Source organism: Cucurbita pepo, chromosome LG01 (assembly GCF_002806865.2).
Source record: "Cucurbita pepo subsp. pepo cultivar mu-cu-16 chromosome LG01, ASM280686v2, whole genome shotgun sequence".
NCBI lineage: Eukaryota > Viridiplantae > Streptophyta > Magnoliopsida > Cucurbitales > Cucurbitaceae > Cucurbita > Cucurbita pepo.
Window position 1 is genome coordinate 6,631,754 of NC_036638.1, and position 17,091 is coordinate 6,648,844.

Consider the following 17,091-nt stretch of genomic DNA (forward strand, 5'->3'; position numbering starts at 1 on the left):
AAGAACAAGAAGATGGGTATGAACATGAAGTCGATAACTCTTTTATTTCATTAGATTATAACTATTGCCATTGGTTATTCTTCACATCTCTTGTGATTCAGAATATAACATCTCTTAACATCAAAATATGAACAGAAAATGAAAAAGCACTGAAGCAATCAGCGACTTGTGAAAGGCCTGAGATACTTAGGTTTCCAAAAAAGGAACGTAGACAGCCTACGAAACTCCTAGTTAGTTACAACTTGTACTTGTTTAGATGATGAAATCCTCCGAGAAATAAGAAGAAAGCTTTTTTATGCATAAAGTAATTGTAGAATGATGGGATCCTTGTGGATTTGAAAACTTGAAGACAGACCATATATGTTTAAATCCTTAAAACATTACCAATACTTCGTCATCATAGCTGGAAAAAGATTTTGCCAGATCTTGTATGCTGCTAACTATTGCATTATGAACTTCCTTCCCTCCAACAAGACATAATCTGCAGGAAATATTATTAGAAATGTATTCAATAAAAAGCAGATCTCAAAGAAATATTAGAGTAGGATTCATATCCCCATCAGAAACCAAAACAAGTTAATTTTTTAACTAAGAAAAGAACAAAAGGACAAAAACAAGATAAGATAAGAGATTTTGGAACAGAGGCACAATAGGCTAGATCAGATGACTCGTTGACTGAAAATCAAAAGTTAAATTTAAGGAACAGTTTGAGGCAAAGAAAAGTAAAGATAGAGATGGTCAGGGTCCCTCGTCGTGATACGACTAAAATATAGAACTCCAAATATCTGCATATGGAAAGAATTATTGAAAATAAAATAAAATAATCCCCTTAACTTCATAAATATGAACACAACTTTTTTTTTTGTGAAACGAATATGAACATAATGAAAACTTGAAGTTGTGTATCTTTTGGATTCTTAATAATTAGTACTCGATGACAGCGATCATGATCTGTATTATTAGCTTCAGTGAAGAACAGACCCAAACATGTCCAGGAGAAGAGACACTTCTTCCTCATTTGGCGCTTCAAGAATCTGTGGCACAGAAAATAGTTCATCTGTTGGTATCTCCTTCATGACCAATTAAAAAACATAGAAGTAGATACCAGAAATTCAGACCCACGGTCTGAACACATTGAAAACAATGGTGAATGATAAGATAGCAGCCTAACAATTCAAAATATGATGTCTCGCTTGCATTCATTTCCTCCATATTCAATAAATCTAACTGATTCAAAAGTCACGTCAAAGAAGGTGGAATTAGAACTTGTTTCCATCATCAATCGCTAGTACAACCTTTTATGTCTCCAACTCACACAAATACCATGCGATGCCTCTCCATTTTGAATAAGATCTAATTAACATGTATAACTCAATAACTGAAAAGGAAAAAATTCAGGAACTTGTAGCTTTTGCATAAATTTCCATATCCCTCTTAACAAAAATTAGACGACAATCAGCACTAAGATATCACTGTTACATTGATTTCAAAATTGATTTTTGAAAAAAGAGATTCTTAGGTGGTCCAATATCGAGTTTGACCAATGTTGTCAATAAGGTAAGTTCAAAAGGAATAACAAATCTTGAATTCCAGACAAATTTAGAAGACTATAAATGTAACTCACCATGCAACGGTCTTCCTTCTCTCAAATTTTATATTCATAGTCATGTTTGATAGTGCAAGAGTTACTTTTTATTTCTTAACAAATTATTCATATTATTTGATGGACTTTGCATTTCTTCATCAACAAATTTGATAATAAATAGCACATGAATTTTCGGATGACTGTTCCATCCTAGTCAAAAGCTAAAACGGCTCATTCAATTTGGGCCCAACAAGTTCTTCATCCCTTTATCAAACCTAAAGGCAGAAACCTCCTACTAATGAACAATACATCATGTTGTCCTCTTTGGTGCATTCAAAATACCATAGTAAGGTGACCCTAAATATGCAGAACTGCAGCTTTCCAGGGAACAAGTCATAGATCTAGAGAAAGAACATCATAAAATTAACATACCATAGATACTGTAATTCCCTCCAGAGCTTGACTTTGAAGAAAAACATCACAAAAGTTCATTGGTTCCCCTCCAACGTCAGGATCATAATACAAAACCTATTCATGATGGCAAAGGACAGAAAGTAATAACACGTAGGTAAAGAAGTTTTGCAGACTTAACTACAATTGAAATGTATTTGCGAATTTGGAATGATAATTAGGTAATCCTGAAATGAACTTTAATACTTCATAAATATTTCAAAATTTCAATTGCTTGTGCATGATATCACGAAAAAGATGTGGCTTGTTGAAATTACAAGCCAATTAACTAAAACCTCTCATAAATAAAGGTCGACTGAATTTAATTTACATCTCTAATTGCTGCACCACGAAAGAATGCATAGTCATAGGCTTAGATATCCTTCTGGCTCTCCATAACATTGTAAAACCAGTGTGCAAAGTAACTTCAATATCAAATTTTAAAATCTACGAGGCTAGAATGTGGAATTCATGAAAATGATATATGCCCGTAAGGCAGGGATAATCAGCACAAACATTTATAAAAATAATTGAAGGGAGAGGAGTTCAGAAACATTTTCACTCACAATAGCAGGCTTTCTTGGGTTTTCTTTTGCATCTTCAAAAGCAAGATGTTGCTCCAGGGTCTTTGCTTTCTCCTCCGAGGGAGCATCAGATAATTTTTTGACCTCTTTAAGCACAACCAACCATCTTTTCATCAACTGAGCTCTTTCAGGGCCCCTACAAGACATAGCAGCTTCTTCCAATCTTTGAATAGTCTGCCTAACACTTCTGAAATTTTTTGCCCCCTACATCAATAAAGGCCGAAAAGACAACTGAATTCTATAATAGCCAATCTCCCTGGTAGGAAACCGTAAGAGGTTAAGCAGAAGCAGCAGAACCAACCAAAAATACTCAGAAACAAATCCAGGACCCTGCGGTAAAAGATGAAACTAAATGGTTGAAAGAAAAATTAGGTATCAGGTTGAACTATGGATATTCTGAATCTTTAATCAAGTTCTATGAAGACAAATTCTAGGTGGCAGAGCCCCGAAACATCAAATAGGTTTGCACTTTGTTTTCATGGAAAGCCTCCGAAATAGATACTCAGCACTTTGCTTTCCATTTCTCCGTTTTAGTTTTTTAAATTCATAATTATTAACCCTTAGGTCTACCCCGAAATTCACCTCATCCTCGTGTTCTCACAAGAGATTCTACAAAAGTCAAGTCGATTTCTAAATGGCTCCGTGTGAGATTTCAGCTAATACTTAGCGAATGCAGAGAGATATCAATGCGAGGAAAAACGCACAAAATTAATCGAGATTAATCCGACGTTTCCAAAATCCACCACAGCTCAAAACGACACAGAACCAACAGAATCAATAAGGGAAGAAAATGAAATTGAAACAGAGGAAGTACAATGCGATCTTGGAGAATTTTGGCGCCCTCCGCAACGGCCTGGCCGGCGTGGTGAACGACGGTGTCGGCATAATTCTTGACAACCCGAGTGAGGTTGTTGTTGTTACCAGCCTCCACTGCTTTGCTCACTGCCAATCTCAGCCACGACATTTCGAAATCCTTCTTCTCTGTAACGTGATTTTGGGAATTAATAAGCAAGTGAATGATGAGGAAGGAAGAAATTAGCTATGGAGGAAGATGATTCTCCCGAATGGAAGACAGCTCTAGGGGTTTATGTGTTCTGCAGAAAATGGCGCTAAGTGTGCCTCAGGAATTGGGAAGCATCAAAGTCAATCGGGCAGGGTCAGCGATGCAGAAGAATGAAACGCCGACGTTTCGAAATTTCTATCAGATAACGGGTGGATCGAACCCAAGCCCATATGGTACTCTCGCGGCCCAGTTCCATATAGTACTCTCCCAACCAGGCCCAATTTCAATTGCCACGCCCCACCTGTTTTATTAGGAAAATTAGCATTTAAAAATTAAATAAAATTCTCAGTTTACTAAACATTTTCAAGATTTAATATTTTGACTAAATCATTAAAAAAAACAACCCTTCAAAAAAAATTCATATATATATATTAAGTATTAAAATATTATTTATAATATTAGATTTTGAAATTTAATGGATCATTTATCCAGAGATCTAATATACAAGCGCTTAAAAGTTTATCCGTTTAAGAGTTGGGTAGGAGTTTATAATTGTCTCACTAGACCACTAATTTATGACTAAATAAACATATAATTAAAAACAAAAAATAAATATTAACGGATATGATAATTGAATTCCACTAAATTGAAAAAAAAAAATTAAATTTTTAGGGTTTCATTCTGCCCAATAACTATTAAAAATAAAAACTAAAATTAAACTTTTTGATAAATCAATTGAGAGGACAAAATAAACATATAATAAACTCATTAATTTAATCAAATTTTCTCGTTATAATTATATTAATTATCGATTTATTAATTTTACAGTTAAGATGGGAATTTGATGAATGTAATTAAAATTATTCAGAATTTGGGAATTTAATAAATGTAATCATAAAAAATGCAAGATCTAAATTCGTATTTGAATATATATACATATGTATATATAATGTGGAATTAGCCATAATATTCAAACCTCGTGCGAGGCACCTGACAAATTAACAGTTTGACTTTTGATTAAAAGCTACAAATTGTCTATTATTTATAATTAATCTAACTAACGTCAACAACTAAATAGCATTACTTTTTCAATGTATTTCACAGTCAGTTTCAAAATTAATTTAAAAATTAACCTTGCCGTTAAGACTTTAAGTTTTTATTTTAATATATATTTTATATTATTTATATCCATTGATGATTAAATAAAATTAATTTTGATTTTGCATGATAAACTTGATAATTTCATCTTACTATTTATGGATAGATTTGGACTCTTATAATTAAAAATATTTATATATATAATACTTAGATTTATTTTAGATCACATATTTATTTAGTTGCAATAAAATATATCAATAATTTTATCGATTATAAATATGCTATTTTTAATTTATTTAAATATATTACGAAGATTTTCCAGCTAAAAACTTTAAAAGCATTTTTTATATTTCAAATTATCATTCCTTAAAAAGGAATAATATAATTTTTTAAAAACTAATTCTTATTTATTCATATTAAATAGAGCTACTTTTTATTACCTAGAATAACTTAATAAATTATACTAAAATACAATTGAAATTTCAAATATGTTTATATAACAAAACAAAATAGACATATCTACTGTGCTTACAATTTTACCTCGTATTTATTGATTAATTTATTATTTTATATCTAAAAAAATAGAAAATTTAAATTTTATTGATTCAAAAGCTAAATTCTCACAGGGATTAAATCATAATTTTTATTATTTATCGATTTAAATTTTAAAATTTATAAGTTCATTGGATCTTTGATTAGTTTATCAATTATTAAATATTAACTTGATTGCTTGTTGAAAACGAACTCCACTGGACTAAGTCCACCCTCTTTTGATTGTTGGGCCCCCTACTCGGATAGAAAAAATAGAAGCAAACATTTTCCATTCACTATACCAAGAGGCAAACGTACGGTTGGTTGTGGGCATATACCCTGAAACGACTAGACGGTACGACCCCGAGCACCTTAACTATATCTTTCCAGTGGCAACCTTAATTTTCACCAAATAAATTAAATCCTTACCAAGGATTTTAACCATCTAAATTATTATAAAAATTAAATTGTTATATTTATAAAAATTTAAAAATGGTAAGTGATTTTCCATATAATTAATTTTCTTAGATAGTGTGAAGTGTTTTAAATTATCTAAAAAAAGTTATTTAAAATATTACTCTCAAAATTATTCTAATTAATTCGCTGTAAACTGATTTTATATTTATGAAATTAAAATTATGCATACAATTTACAATTTTCCACGTAACACGATTCATAGAGTTATCTCGGTTGAAATTAAAGTGGACCCTAAATTGACACATTTTTTGCGTTAATAAATTTGACCCAAACCAGAAGAAAACACCGTAATTAATAAAATAAAACAAAACAAATAAATAAATGTTTTTTTTTTTTTGGCGAACTGCCGTCCAAACGAGAACGTTGAAGGCATTCTGGTCTTCATTATGCCTTTGATGTCATTTTATAATCAAACCGTTAGCGTTGAAAATCATGTATCTAATTAATTTTAGTTTCTAACCATTTATTTTGAAGTTTTAAAAGTCTCTACTAAAATAATAAATTACTGTAACTAATTTAGGTTAAACTACATATTTAATCGGAATATATATTTTTTATTTATCTAATAATAGTTCAGTAAAATTTAAATAGTATTTAATAAGTAATTTTATATTTTGTATAATAGATTTTATAATTTATCTATAAACTTTGTATTTTTGTGTCCGATATATCTTTGAATTTTGTAAATAGTCTCATGAGTTAAGTTTTATTAGACACAAAATAAAAAAAATAAGTAACACGAATAGATAATTTATAGTCCGTTAGTAAATTCTATAAACCTATTAGAACACAAAATTAAAAGTTTATAAATTTATTTAGCATTGTTTTATAGTTCATAAAGGTACTAGATACAAACTATAAAGTTCAAAGATTTATTAAACGCAAATTAAAAGTTTATAGACTTATTATACACTTTAAAGGTATGTGATTTATGTGACACGAATCTAAATATTTGTGAACTAAATGACTAATTTTTGTTGGACCAACTAAATCATGATCATCATTTCATAGGATTCAATAATTATTAATGCATGGTACACGTCTTATTTTTCATTATGACAAAGGATCCATTCAAATGCCCGTATATCTCTTTGATAATATATTTTATACGTCGAATTTTTTAATGTCTCTATCTTATATTCGTGACATTATATTCTTAAAACTTGAGTAGCAAAATGTAATACACAATATAAAATTGTAACTTCAAAAGTATTCTTTAAAAGGACGGGTTAAGACAAAGAAAAACAACGATATTGTCCGAGAGAGTTAACAGTTGAAAAATGCATATCTAAAAATGTCAATTTATTCCATGGAATCGAAAGTTCCTATTTACATTAGAACGTGTCATTTAAAAGATTCTATCTTTGTAGGTTAAACGGGAAAGAGTACAAAGATTAAATTAGGCATTTAAATTCCTCGTCGACCCACTTTTTATTTTTTTATATTACATATGTAATATTAAAATTTATAGAGGAGGTGCAATATTTACTTTAAATAAAAATTACATTGTAATTACCTATTTAAACATTTTGAAAAATTATTCTATTTAGATATAATTTATTTTTAAAAAACAACCGAAAATAATTTTCCACATAAAATCAAAATTTATCGTGGGACATCTCTAAGCAAATTGAATTATTTTGTCAATTAAAAATAAAAATAAATAAATAAAAAAGTGGTCTCCCTCGTATGAACCAAAAGGAAAAAAACGCGCTATTTCGTAATTCTGACACTGACAACCTTTCATAGCTGTTTATTCTCGAAAAGAGGATAATAACGGTAATAATATCGTTCACGGTAAATTCCCTTAATATTTTTGTAATTTTTTAAAGTTAATTTTATAATTTATTTTAAATAGTTATTTCGTTAAAAATAAAAATTAATCTATAAAATATTAGCACAGGCTAATCTTGCTCTAATCTTAATGAAATATTTATATAGAAGAAGCGAAGAGATTAGAATTAATAATTTTTTTTAAAAGATCTCTTTAATTATTTTGCGGGAAAAAATATTCGTCCGTATCCTTTCCATTGTTCCCACCAGCACGAAGCTTCTCCGCCATTTTCATACCAAACAATGGCCGTTCTACCAACTGTGGGCCTATGGGTCCCTCCGCTTCGAGTCATCGATCGCCGTAGCTGTTCTGAGCCCTTCCTTCAAACGACTTTGACCACGCTCTTGCTTATCCAATCTGCTCAGCCTTTCCATTTCCCTTGTGGCTTTTTCAGTCGCATTCCTGGAATTTGTCAAACACAACGTGATAGGTTGTTTATTGTTTCGCTTTTTGGTTCTTTGAAATTGAAGCGAACCGATTTCATCTGCCTTTATCGTTCTGGCTTGCATGATTGCTTGGATTGACTTGAGTGTCCTTGATTGTAATTAAGAGTGAGATTCTCCTGGCTGTTTCTTAGTACTTGCGTTAATGGCGGATGGTATCTGATTCTTTTGCTTGTTCACTTGTTTTGGCTTCTGAGTTCTTTTGATCTTGGTAATTGGATTCGTTTTGTTTGGAGTTTCGTGTTCCAAGCTATTTTTTCCAGTTCATCTGTCTCTTGGAATCTCAAATTTGCTTCCATTTCTGAATGTTCTTGATCGACTTGAGTTTTGTTGCATGCTGATTGATTCTTCTAGGTTGTTTCTTACTCTTGCTTTAATGGCGGACAATGAAGGCTTCCTTCTGCGGTGATTGATTCTTTCTTCATTGGGCCCTTGTTTTTCTTGGAATCGCCTTCTGGATTCTTGGATTTTTTGTTTTTTTTTTCAATCTATTTTCTGTTTTGATCATCTTCATTGTAAATCTCGCTTCATCTCTGAAAGATTGCCGCCATGAGAGCTTCAAATGATCATTTTCTCATCTGGATCCTTTGTGGTCTGTGCTTATCATCATCTCTTTCATCAGGGTTCACTCCCGATGATAATTTTCTGATCGATTGTGGATCATCCTCCAATAGTACAGTGGGAGATCGTCTATTTATATCTGATGATCTTTCATCTAATATTCTTTCCAACCCAAATGGGAAATCTCTTTCCACTACAAGCAACGTATCTAGTTCATCTCCATTGTTCTTATTCTCATCTCTCCTTCGAACTGCAAAAATATTTGAAACAACTTCCAAATACAACTTCAAAATAAAGAAGCAGGGCAGGCACTGGATCCGCCTCTACTTTTACCCTTTTGTTTCTGGAAACATGGACTTGAGTTTGGCTAGATTCTCAGTTTCTGCTCAAAATATCACCCTTCTCAAAGAATTTCAGATGGACAGTGGCTCGGTAATCAAGGAATATTCTCTGAATGTTACTTCCAGTAATCTTGTTCTTACATTCACTCCCATGGTGAATTCATTTGCCTTCATCAATGCCTTGGAAGTTGTTTCTGTCCCTAATGAACTGATTCCCTCGAGTGTTCCCACCGTTGAGAAGCTTGTAAGAAGTTTGGGGAACAGGGCTTTGGAGACTGTTGCTAGAGTGAATATGGGCAATGAAACTGTGTATCCGAATGATGATACTCTCTCACGCCTTTGGGTTGCGGATGGGCCATTCTTGATGCATAATGATCAGGTCATCGTTGGAAAGTTTGTGTCAAATCTCACAAAAGTGAATATGACAAGTGACTCTGAAATTATGGCCCCCCGTTCTGTATATGGAACAGCAACTCAATTAGGAGCTGATGCGGATGCGAATGCTAATGTGAATGTATCGTGGTCATTTGACGTCGATCCTGGCTATGAATATCTGATTCGTTATCATTTCTGTGATATTATAGATCTTTCTCTCGGATCGCTGTCCTTCAATGTTTATGTTAACTCATGGAAGGTTAAAGATCATCTTGATATTGGTAAGCTCACTTCAGGCATCCTAGGTGCACCCTATGTCCTGGACACCATAGCCAGTCCAATTGACAGATCTAAGTTCAAAATCAGCGTTGGCCCTAGCAACTTTCATGAGTACTCAGCTGCCATTCTTAATGGGCTCGAGATCATGAAAATAAGCAATTCTCGGGGGAGCCTTGACGAACCCTCATTTGATTTAGACTCGAAGAAAGTTTCCAATGTGAAAGTTGGTCTTATAGCAGGCTTGGTTGCTGGACTGCTTATTGCTGCTGTTTTGGCCACTCTTGTCATTGTGTTGTGCAGAAGAAGAAGGCGATTGGTGCTTGTTCGCCACTCGAAGGAAGAGGACAATTATGGTGTGAATGGAAGAGAAAGCAAGTATATCATTGGATCTGTTGGCTTTTCGAGCTCGAAAATTGGTTATCGATATCCTCTTGCAGCTGTTCTGGAAGCTACAGATCATTTTAGTGAAAGTTTAGCCATTGGCCTTGGAGGGTTTGGGAAAGTTTACAAGGGAATGTTAAGGGACAACACAGAAGTGGCAGTGAAAAGAGGGACTTCGAAATCTCAGCAGGGTCTTGCAGAGTTTCGAACCGAAATCGAGATGCTATCCCAATTTCGCCACCGTCATTTGGTATCTCTGATCGGGTACTGCGATGAGCAAGATGAGATGATTATAATTTATGAGTACATGGAAAAAGGGACCCTCAAAGACCATTTGTATGGATCAGAACTTCCAAGTTTGAGCTGGAAACAAAGGCTTGAGGTCTGCATTGGCTCAGCTAGAGGACTTCACTACCTTCACACTGGCTCCACAAAGGCAATCATCCACAGAGATGTCAAAACTGCAAACATTCTTCTAGATCAAAACTACATGGCCAAAGTTGCAGACTTCGGACTCTCGAAGATCGGCCCGGAATTCGACAAGACTCATGTCAGTACAGCGGTGAAAGGAAGCTTTGGCTATCTCGATCCCGAGTACTTAACGACGCAGCAACTAACCGAAAAATCAGATGTGTACTCTTTTGGCGTGGTAATGTTTGAAATCCTTTGCGGTAGGCCTGTCATTGATCCATCTCTTCCAAGGGAAAAGGTGAATTTAATTGAATGGGTGATGAGGAAGGGGAGAGATCAGCTGGAGGCGATCGTTGATGCTCGTATTGTTGAGAAAGTCGAGCCAGAATCTCTAAGAAAATACGTAGAGACAGCAGAGAAATGCTTGGCAGAATGCGGGATGGATCGTCCAACCATGGGAAACATTCTGTGGAATCTGGAGTGTGCACTCCAACTCCAAGGGAATGAAAGATCTCTTCATTTAAAGGAATCATCCTCACAAGCTGATCTTTCCAACAGTTGGGAGGCGAGTGTATCGACGACTCAATTCAGCACGGGAAGTGCTGTCGATATCGCCGGTGTTTCGATGAGTAAGGTATTTGCTCAAATGGTGAGGGAAGATATGAGATAGGCTACACTCATCATTAGAGAAGAACACACGAATGAATCATCAGTAGATTTTGTATAAAAGTGAAGGAATTCAATTCTGTTATGTGTATTGTATTATGGTGCATCTCACATTGTTTAAGGTGATGGAATTGATTTATATATATTTCTTATAAATAGTGAAAATATTGGTACCGTTGGAATATAATCGTAGCGGAACTTAAATGGTATGGCGGTGTTCGAGTTTTCATTTCATTTGGGGTCACCAAAGTGTCATTTTATCTTTATATTTTAGTTTTAATATAATATTCGAATAAATTTATACTATCGTCTTATAATTATAAAATGTTAAGGGTAATATTGTAATTTCAATCTATTAAACAATTAAAATTTTAGAGAGATTAATTTAACTACGAGACAATTTTATAGACAACTTAATAATTTGAGAGAGTTTTTGCTTGAGCGGAGTGGCGGGGGATAGAATATCTCAATCTCACGGTTCAAAATTCAGCCGGCCGGTTCATAAGAACCGAGAAAACCCCATCATAAACGTGAGCCGCAGTTGCTCTGCCAATCCGGCCCGGACGAACTCTCTCACTCATCTGGAGTAGATAGAGCGAAGCCCTAGACAGAGAGAAAGAAGAAAGGGGGAAGGACGTTCAGGTTCAGAGCCTGTGGACGCCTGGAAATGGATAGGGTTTCCGAGAAGGAGAAATCGAGCAAGCGTTCTCGGGAAGAACGCGATCGAGACCACAAGCATCGAAGTCGAGACGCCGAGGAAAAGCATTTCTCTAAGGATGAAAAGCATCGTGAATCCGATCACCACCATCGCCGGCGGCACCATCGATCGGACCGTGATTCGAAGCGCGAGCGTTCCCATGAGCCGCGTGATCACAAACATCGGCGGGAAAGGTCTTATGATCATAGGGAGGATAGAGAAAGAAGTAGAGACAGGGATTCGTCTAAGAGAGAGCGGTCAAATGAACCGAGAGGGGTGAGAGAGGGAAGTGAAGGGCGGGGCAAGCTGCGCGAGGTGAGGCACGAGCAATCAGACAATGATCATGAACAGGAAGGGTCGTTCGAGCCAACCCAGAATTCTGTACGCTCAAACAAGAGGAAGGAGAGGGGAGGAAGTGAGGATAGGTTTGATGGCGGTGAGAAGAAGGCTAGGGCTTCGGAAGATGGAAAGGATCTTAGACGGATTGAAGATGGGAATGAAGTGAATGGAGCTGAGACGGATGCGAAAAAGGAGCGGAGGAGATTGGCTGACGATGAGAAAGATGGCGAAGCGAACTTGAGTGGTAGGGGAAGGAGGGAGAGGAAGCGGTTTGAGGATAGGGTAGAGGAAGAGGATAATGGTGGAAATGCCGAGGATGGGAAAGTTCAGTTTGGAGGCACCATTGATGATAAAGGGTCACTGGGGAATGTAAGTTCCATGCATATACTCCATTTTAATCGTAATGAATTACACTAGTATAATATCTTCATAAAACATTGCCACTGATTGTAAAACCATTTAACTGCTCATAAGCGTTCACGTACCGATCAGGTTCTGTCATCTATGCTTGCCACTGTGTTTTACTTTACATTTCATTTGGTAATTCAATTAGTTCCATTGTTTTCAAATCATCAGTGGTGGGGAAAGTGTCTCTTGTTTCTGAAAAATGGAACAAAGTACATTTGAGGAGACTTTCCAGAGTTCCTTCGTATCTCCTGAACACTTCAAGGTTCTTTCCTCGCTGACTTCACTCTTCTCTGTTACTTTATGTTGTTTCTCCCCTTAGGCTTGCTGAGGTCGCTACATGGGCTTGAGCCCTCACTAACATTCCTTCTAACTAATTTCCCCCGCTCAACATCCCTTTCTTTTCCTCCTTTTAGAGCTTTGCGTGTAAATTTATCTGAAGAAAGATGCATCAAATCCAAAGAGTAATTAAATCCTTGTTTTCCGGAACTTGCAGGAAATTAATTATAATGTGGTTGTGTGACCTCTTGGCTTTCTTTATGAGAGGGGGATTTTGTGTGGGAAAACTCGTCTCTCTCTAAACATAGTGAAGCCTGAGAATTTTTGTCGGCAGGATGTGTATTATTCATAGGGCTATGAAATGTATAGTCGTGAACAAGTTTGATGTGTATTATTCATAGGGCTATGAAATGTATAGTCGTGAACAAGTTATGTTTCTTTGTATAAGAACCCATTTCATTGATTGTATGAAATTCCCAATTATGCTCACAATAGTCTTATTCTAATTAGGTGCTGTTGATAGATGGATATAAGCTCAGGGATTTTATTTGATTAAGTTATGCAAGTTAAAGTTGTACCATAATGAATTTTCTAAGTTTAAGCTTTGAGGGGATGTATTCTGTTTCGAAGAAGAAATATTTATATTCAAGTATGGGTTTTTATTCATTCATGGGTATATCAAGCATCCTGACAATCTTCTAGTCATTAATTTTGAAGTGGAAGTGAGACTGAGGTTACTAGATGTTTCTTGGATATCAGAGCAGACATATTTTGTACCTTTGTTAATTGTATGGTTTATAACGTACGCACAGGTTCCTTATAGTGATTCTTACCTTGTTTACATTTGTTTTGGTATTATGTATATATCGATTAGTTCTATAATATTGAGATTCTTTCATGATTATGATGCCTTTAGGCAGTGGCTAGTAGTGAACTCAAGGAGCTAACGTCATAATCTTGCAGGGAGCTATGGTAGAACCCATCAATATGTCATCAGCAAGTGTGCCCCAGAATTTTTTACACCATAGTCATCCCCTTCCTATCAAGGTATCTTCAATTTCTACCACAAATGAAAATAAGGGAGTTAGTATTACCAGATCTCATGAGGTTCATGGAAAATCTAGTACAGATGGGACATCTTCAAATGCTGGGAAAAGTGGAAATCTCTCTCTCGATGCTTTAGCTAAAGCTAAGAAAGCCTTACAGATGCAGAAAGAATTGGCCGAGAAGTTGAAGAAAATTCCTCTGGTAAGTTAGGAAACAGAGATACTTTGATCCAGCCTAGCTATCTTCCCCATACTCTAATGTTGGTTTTACTTATATATGGATGCATGTATGGGGTATTTCGTCTGTGTATCAAGTGTTTCTATTTGATCCTTTAGATGAAGAAGGTTGGGGGGTCAAGTTCTGCAAGCAGCTCAGTTGTGAAATCGGAGGAGAAAGCTAAACCTGGTGTATTGGGGCAATCGACAACTACAAATAATGCTACAACCCTTTCAATCGGGGTAGCATCAAGTTCGTCGACATTACCTACTGCTGCCAGTGCACTTGATGGTGGTATTAATGTTCTGGCTGGCCTTACCTCTATACCCCATTTTGAAGCTGTCAAACGTGCACAGGAGCTCGCTGCTAGGATGGGATTTCGACAGGATCCAGAGTTTGCTCCTCTCATAAATTTGTTTCCAGGGAACACAGCAACGGACGTTGCTGTTCCACAGAAGCTAGTCAAGGCCCCTGTTCTTTGTCTTGATGCACTTGGCAGGGAAATTGACGAACAAGGAAATGTTGTCAATATAACCAAACCCAGCAACCTTAGTACTCTTAAGGTTTGGAATGAACTTATAAAACTTTTAGAGTTTTTTATTTTTACTAACGATGAAATTTGAATGGATTGACCTTGTATATATTTTTTAAATTCGCAGGTTAACATCAACAAGCAAAAAAAGGATGCATTTCAGATTCTTAAACCTGAACTTGATGTGGATCCAGATTCAAACCCTCATTTTGATGAGAGGATGGGTATAAATAAAACTAAATTGCTGAGGCCGAAGAGAATGAGTTTCCAGTTTGTTGAGGAAGGGAAATGGTCTAAGGAGGCTGAAACCATAAAATTGAGGGTACTTATAGTTTCTTTCACATTTGTTTTTTGGCGTAAGAATGCTTGCATACTTCATATTGAAAAATCTCTTATTTTTTCATTATAGAGTAAATTTGGAGAGGCACAAGCTAAAGAACGAAAAGAGAAGCAAGCACAATTGGCCAAGGCAAAGGCTGCACCTGATATAAATCCGAATTTGATCGAAGTATCAGAGAGAGTTATGGTGAAGGAAAAAACGAAAGAACCAATTCCTGAAATTGAGTGGTGGTAAGCTGTTATTTTCTATTCTGGTATTTCCTGAACTTTTATGTTTTGTTTTTTATATATAAAAAAATTGTAAGCTAGGAGTTCAAACTGCTTACATCCATTTTTCCCGTTCTCCTGTTGTGTAGTCATTTTATTTTTAGCATTGTGTTAATTTCTAGCTATATTGGGGCATCTTCTGAGATTCAATTTTAATATGCTATTATTTTATAAAAATATTTAGGGATGTCCCCCTTTTGCATTCCGGCACATATGAGGATGTGGGAGATGGTGTTGTGGCCAATGAAAAATTAAGGAAGGATAAGATTACTATATATGTGGAGCATCCTCGTCCTATTGAACCTCCTGCTGAGCCAGCTCCCCCACCTCCTCAACCCCTAAAGCTAACAAAGAAGGAGCAGAAAAAACTTCGTACACAGCGTCGTCTAGCAAAGGAGAAAGATAGACAGGAAATGATTAGACAAGGCCTGATAGAACCACCTAAACCAAAAGTTAAAATGAGCAATTTAATGAAAGTTCTTGGCTCAGAAGCAACCCAAGATCCTACTAAACTCGAGAAGGAGATTCGTGCTGCAGCTGCTGAGAGGGAACAAGCTCACATAGATAGAAATGTTGCACGAAAACTTACCCCTGCAGAGCGCCGCGAGAAGAAAGAACGCAAACTTTTTGATGATTCAAGTTCACTTGAGACAATTGTGTCTGTTTACAAAATCAATGATTTATCACACCCACAGGCCCGGTTTAAAGTCGATGTTAATGCTAGAGAGAACCGTTTGTCTGGATGTGCTGTGATATGTGATGGCATCAGTGTACTGTTCGTTGAAGGGGGAAGCAAGTCCATCAAAAGGTATGGGAAGCTTATGCTCAGGCGTATAAATTGGGCCGATTCTGTGAAAGAGGAGGACGAGGAGGAGGAACATGAAGACAAGCCTGTCAACAAATGTTCATTGGTATGGCAAGGAAGTGTTGCCAAGTCTAGCTTCAATAGATTTTCTATCCACGAGTGCATGACCGAGGCAGCTGCTCGGAAGATTTTTGCTGATGCTGGCGTCGGTCATTATTGGGATCTTGCCGTTAACTTCTCTGATGATCAAATATAATCAAACTTCTGCACTGGTAGTTGATGCGATGTGATTCAGTCAGGGTCTTGTATGGTAGAGATACAGGAAGTGCGGAACTGTTCAAAGCAAACATATCATCACAGTATTGCTAGTCTTGCCTGCTGTTTCTATTGATAGGTGAGAAGATTTCATTATGTTCCAACTCACCTATCCGAAGGGTTCCTGGAAATTTTGCTGATATCTTGAACCAGAACCGACCTCTGTATGAAAGAAAAGAATCTTGTAGTTGTTGATGATCAGTTGGTAGCAAAGCACAACTTGGAAATCTTATCAGCCCAAGATGATCTCAAGAAAATGGTATTATGCCCCAATTCGTCTATAGTAGTCCTCATTTCTTGTACGCTTATAGAAAATCTAGAGTTGTGACTCTTTTCTCCACCCTTCATAACTGAGGAATGCTTGATAATCCATTCCATTTGGTAGATAGATGAGGGGAGGTGGCTTTAAGTAATTAATTCTCCACTCAAAACGAAAAGTTTTTTTAGTCTTTTAACTACCATTGCCATGTGGTTATTTTAAACTGTCTCTGGTAGATTCGCTTCTTCCTTTTATCTTCTTGTTTCTTTTTAATTGTAGGTTCATAGGAGATTTGAATCCTTGGCGGAAAAGTCATGGCCGATAAAATTTCATCATGATTAAGGGTGAGTGAGTTTCATATATCTTGGTATTTTCAACCATCAAATACTTATCATATATTTTTTTTAGTACATAGTATGGTATAAGAATTTGAACTTCCGACCTTATGGAAGAAGGGAAAAATTATATGTGGATTACTGAAGGCTCACGTCTATCAAATATTTTATTCATTTTACTTTTGTAGTAAAATTTAATTTGATAATCTTTATAACCTTAGGAAGTGTTGCGGACTC

General features: G+C 35.7%; 3 protein-coding genes across 5 annotated transcripts in view; 2 read left to right on the forward strand and 1 right to left on the reverse strand.

Annotated features, from left to right (window-relative positions):
• The window catches only part of LOC111801105 (protein MLP1 homolog), a 14,254-nt gene extending 10,496 nt beyond the window's left edge, over positions 1–3,758 (reverse strand). Inside the window, exons 1-5 of the mRNA XM_023685091.1 lie at positions 3,434–3,758; positions 2,602–2,823; positions 2,018–2,113; positions 982–1,034; positions 385–481 (exon numbers count right to left, since the gene is read on the reverse strand). Coding sequence (XP_023540859.1) covers positions 385–481; positions 982–1,034; positions 2,018–2,113; positions 2,602–2,823; positions 3,434–3,583 — 618 coding nt within the window. The 5' untranslated portion in view covers positions 3,584–3,758. The remainder of the gene's footprint in view (positions 1–384; positions 482–981; positions 1,035–2,017; positions 2,114–2,601; positions 2,824–3,433) is intronic.
• Positions 3,759–7,753: 3,995 nt separating this feature from the next.
• LOC111806545 (receptor-like protein kinase HERK 1) lies at positions 7,754–11,228 on the forward strand. Its single transcript, XM_023691912.1, has one exon. The coding sequence runs from the start codon at positions 8,555–8,557 to the stop codon at positions 11,021–11,023; it is 2,469 nt and encodes an 822-aa protein (XP_023547680.1). The 5' UTR covers positions 7,754–8,554; the 3' UTR covers positions 11,024–11,228.
• Positions 11,229–11,546: 318 nt separating this feature from the next.
• LOC111798612 (protein RDM16-like) lies at positions 11,547–16,996 on the forward strand. 3 transcript variants are annotated; one of them, XR_002815728.1, is made up of 7 exons: positions 11,547–12,424; positions 13,703–13,987; positions 14,122–14,565; positions 14,662–14,856; positions 14,944–15,104; positions 15,325–16,519; positions 16,799–16,996. XR_002815728.1 is itself a non-coding variant. In XM_023681862.1 (6 exons), exons 1-6 carry the CDS (start codon positions 11,687–11,689, stop codon positions 16,199–16,201), a joined length of 2,700 nt encoding a protein of 899 aa, XP_023537630.1. In that variant the 5' UTR covers positions 11,547–11,686; the 3' UTR covers positions 16,202–16,742. The 3 variants fall into 3 exon arrangements, 2 of the variants coding, with proteins under 2 accessions (XP_023537630.1, XP_023537644.1); XM_023681862.1 differs by lacking the exon at positions 16,799–16,996 and having other exon boundaries at positions 15,325–16,742; XM_023681876.1 differs by lacking the exons at positions 11,547–12,424; positions 16,799–16,996 and having other exon boundaries at positions 13,703–13,786; positions 13,869–13,987; positions 15,325–16,742.
• Positions 16,997–17,091: the final 95 nt, after the last annotated feature.

Coding starts and splice junctions, on each gene's coding strand:
- LOC111798612 (XM_023681862.1), top strand. CDS start 11,687: ATGGATAGGGTTTCCGAGAAGGAGAAATCGAGCAAGCGTTCTCGGGAA. Junction 14,566..14,661: donor GCAACCTTAGTACTCTTAAG/GTTTGGAATGAA, acceptor TTAAATTCGCAG/GTTAACATCAACAAGCAAAA. Junction 15,105..15,324: donor ATTCCTGAAATTGAGTGGTG/GTAAGCTGTTAT, acceptor AAAAATATTTAG/GGATGTCCCCCTTTTGCATT.
- LOC111806545 (XM_023691912.1), top strand. CDS start 8,555: ATGAGAGCTTCAAATGATCATTTTCTCATCTGGATCCTTTGTGGTCTG.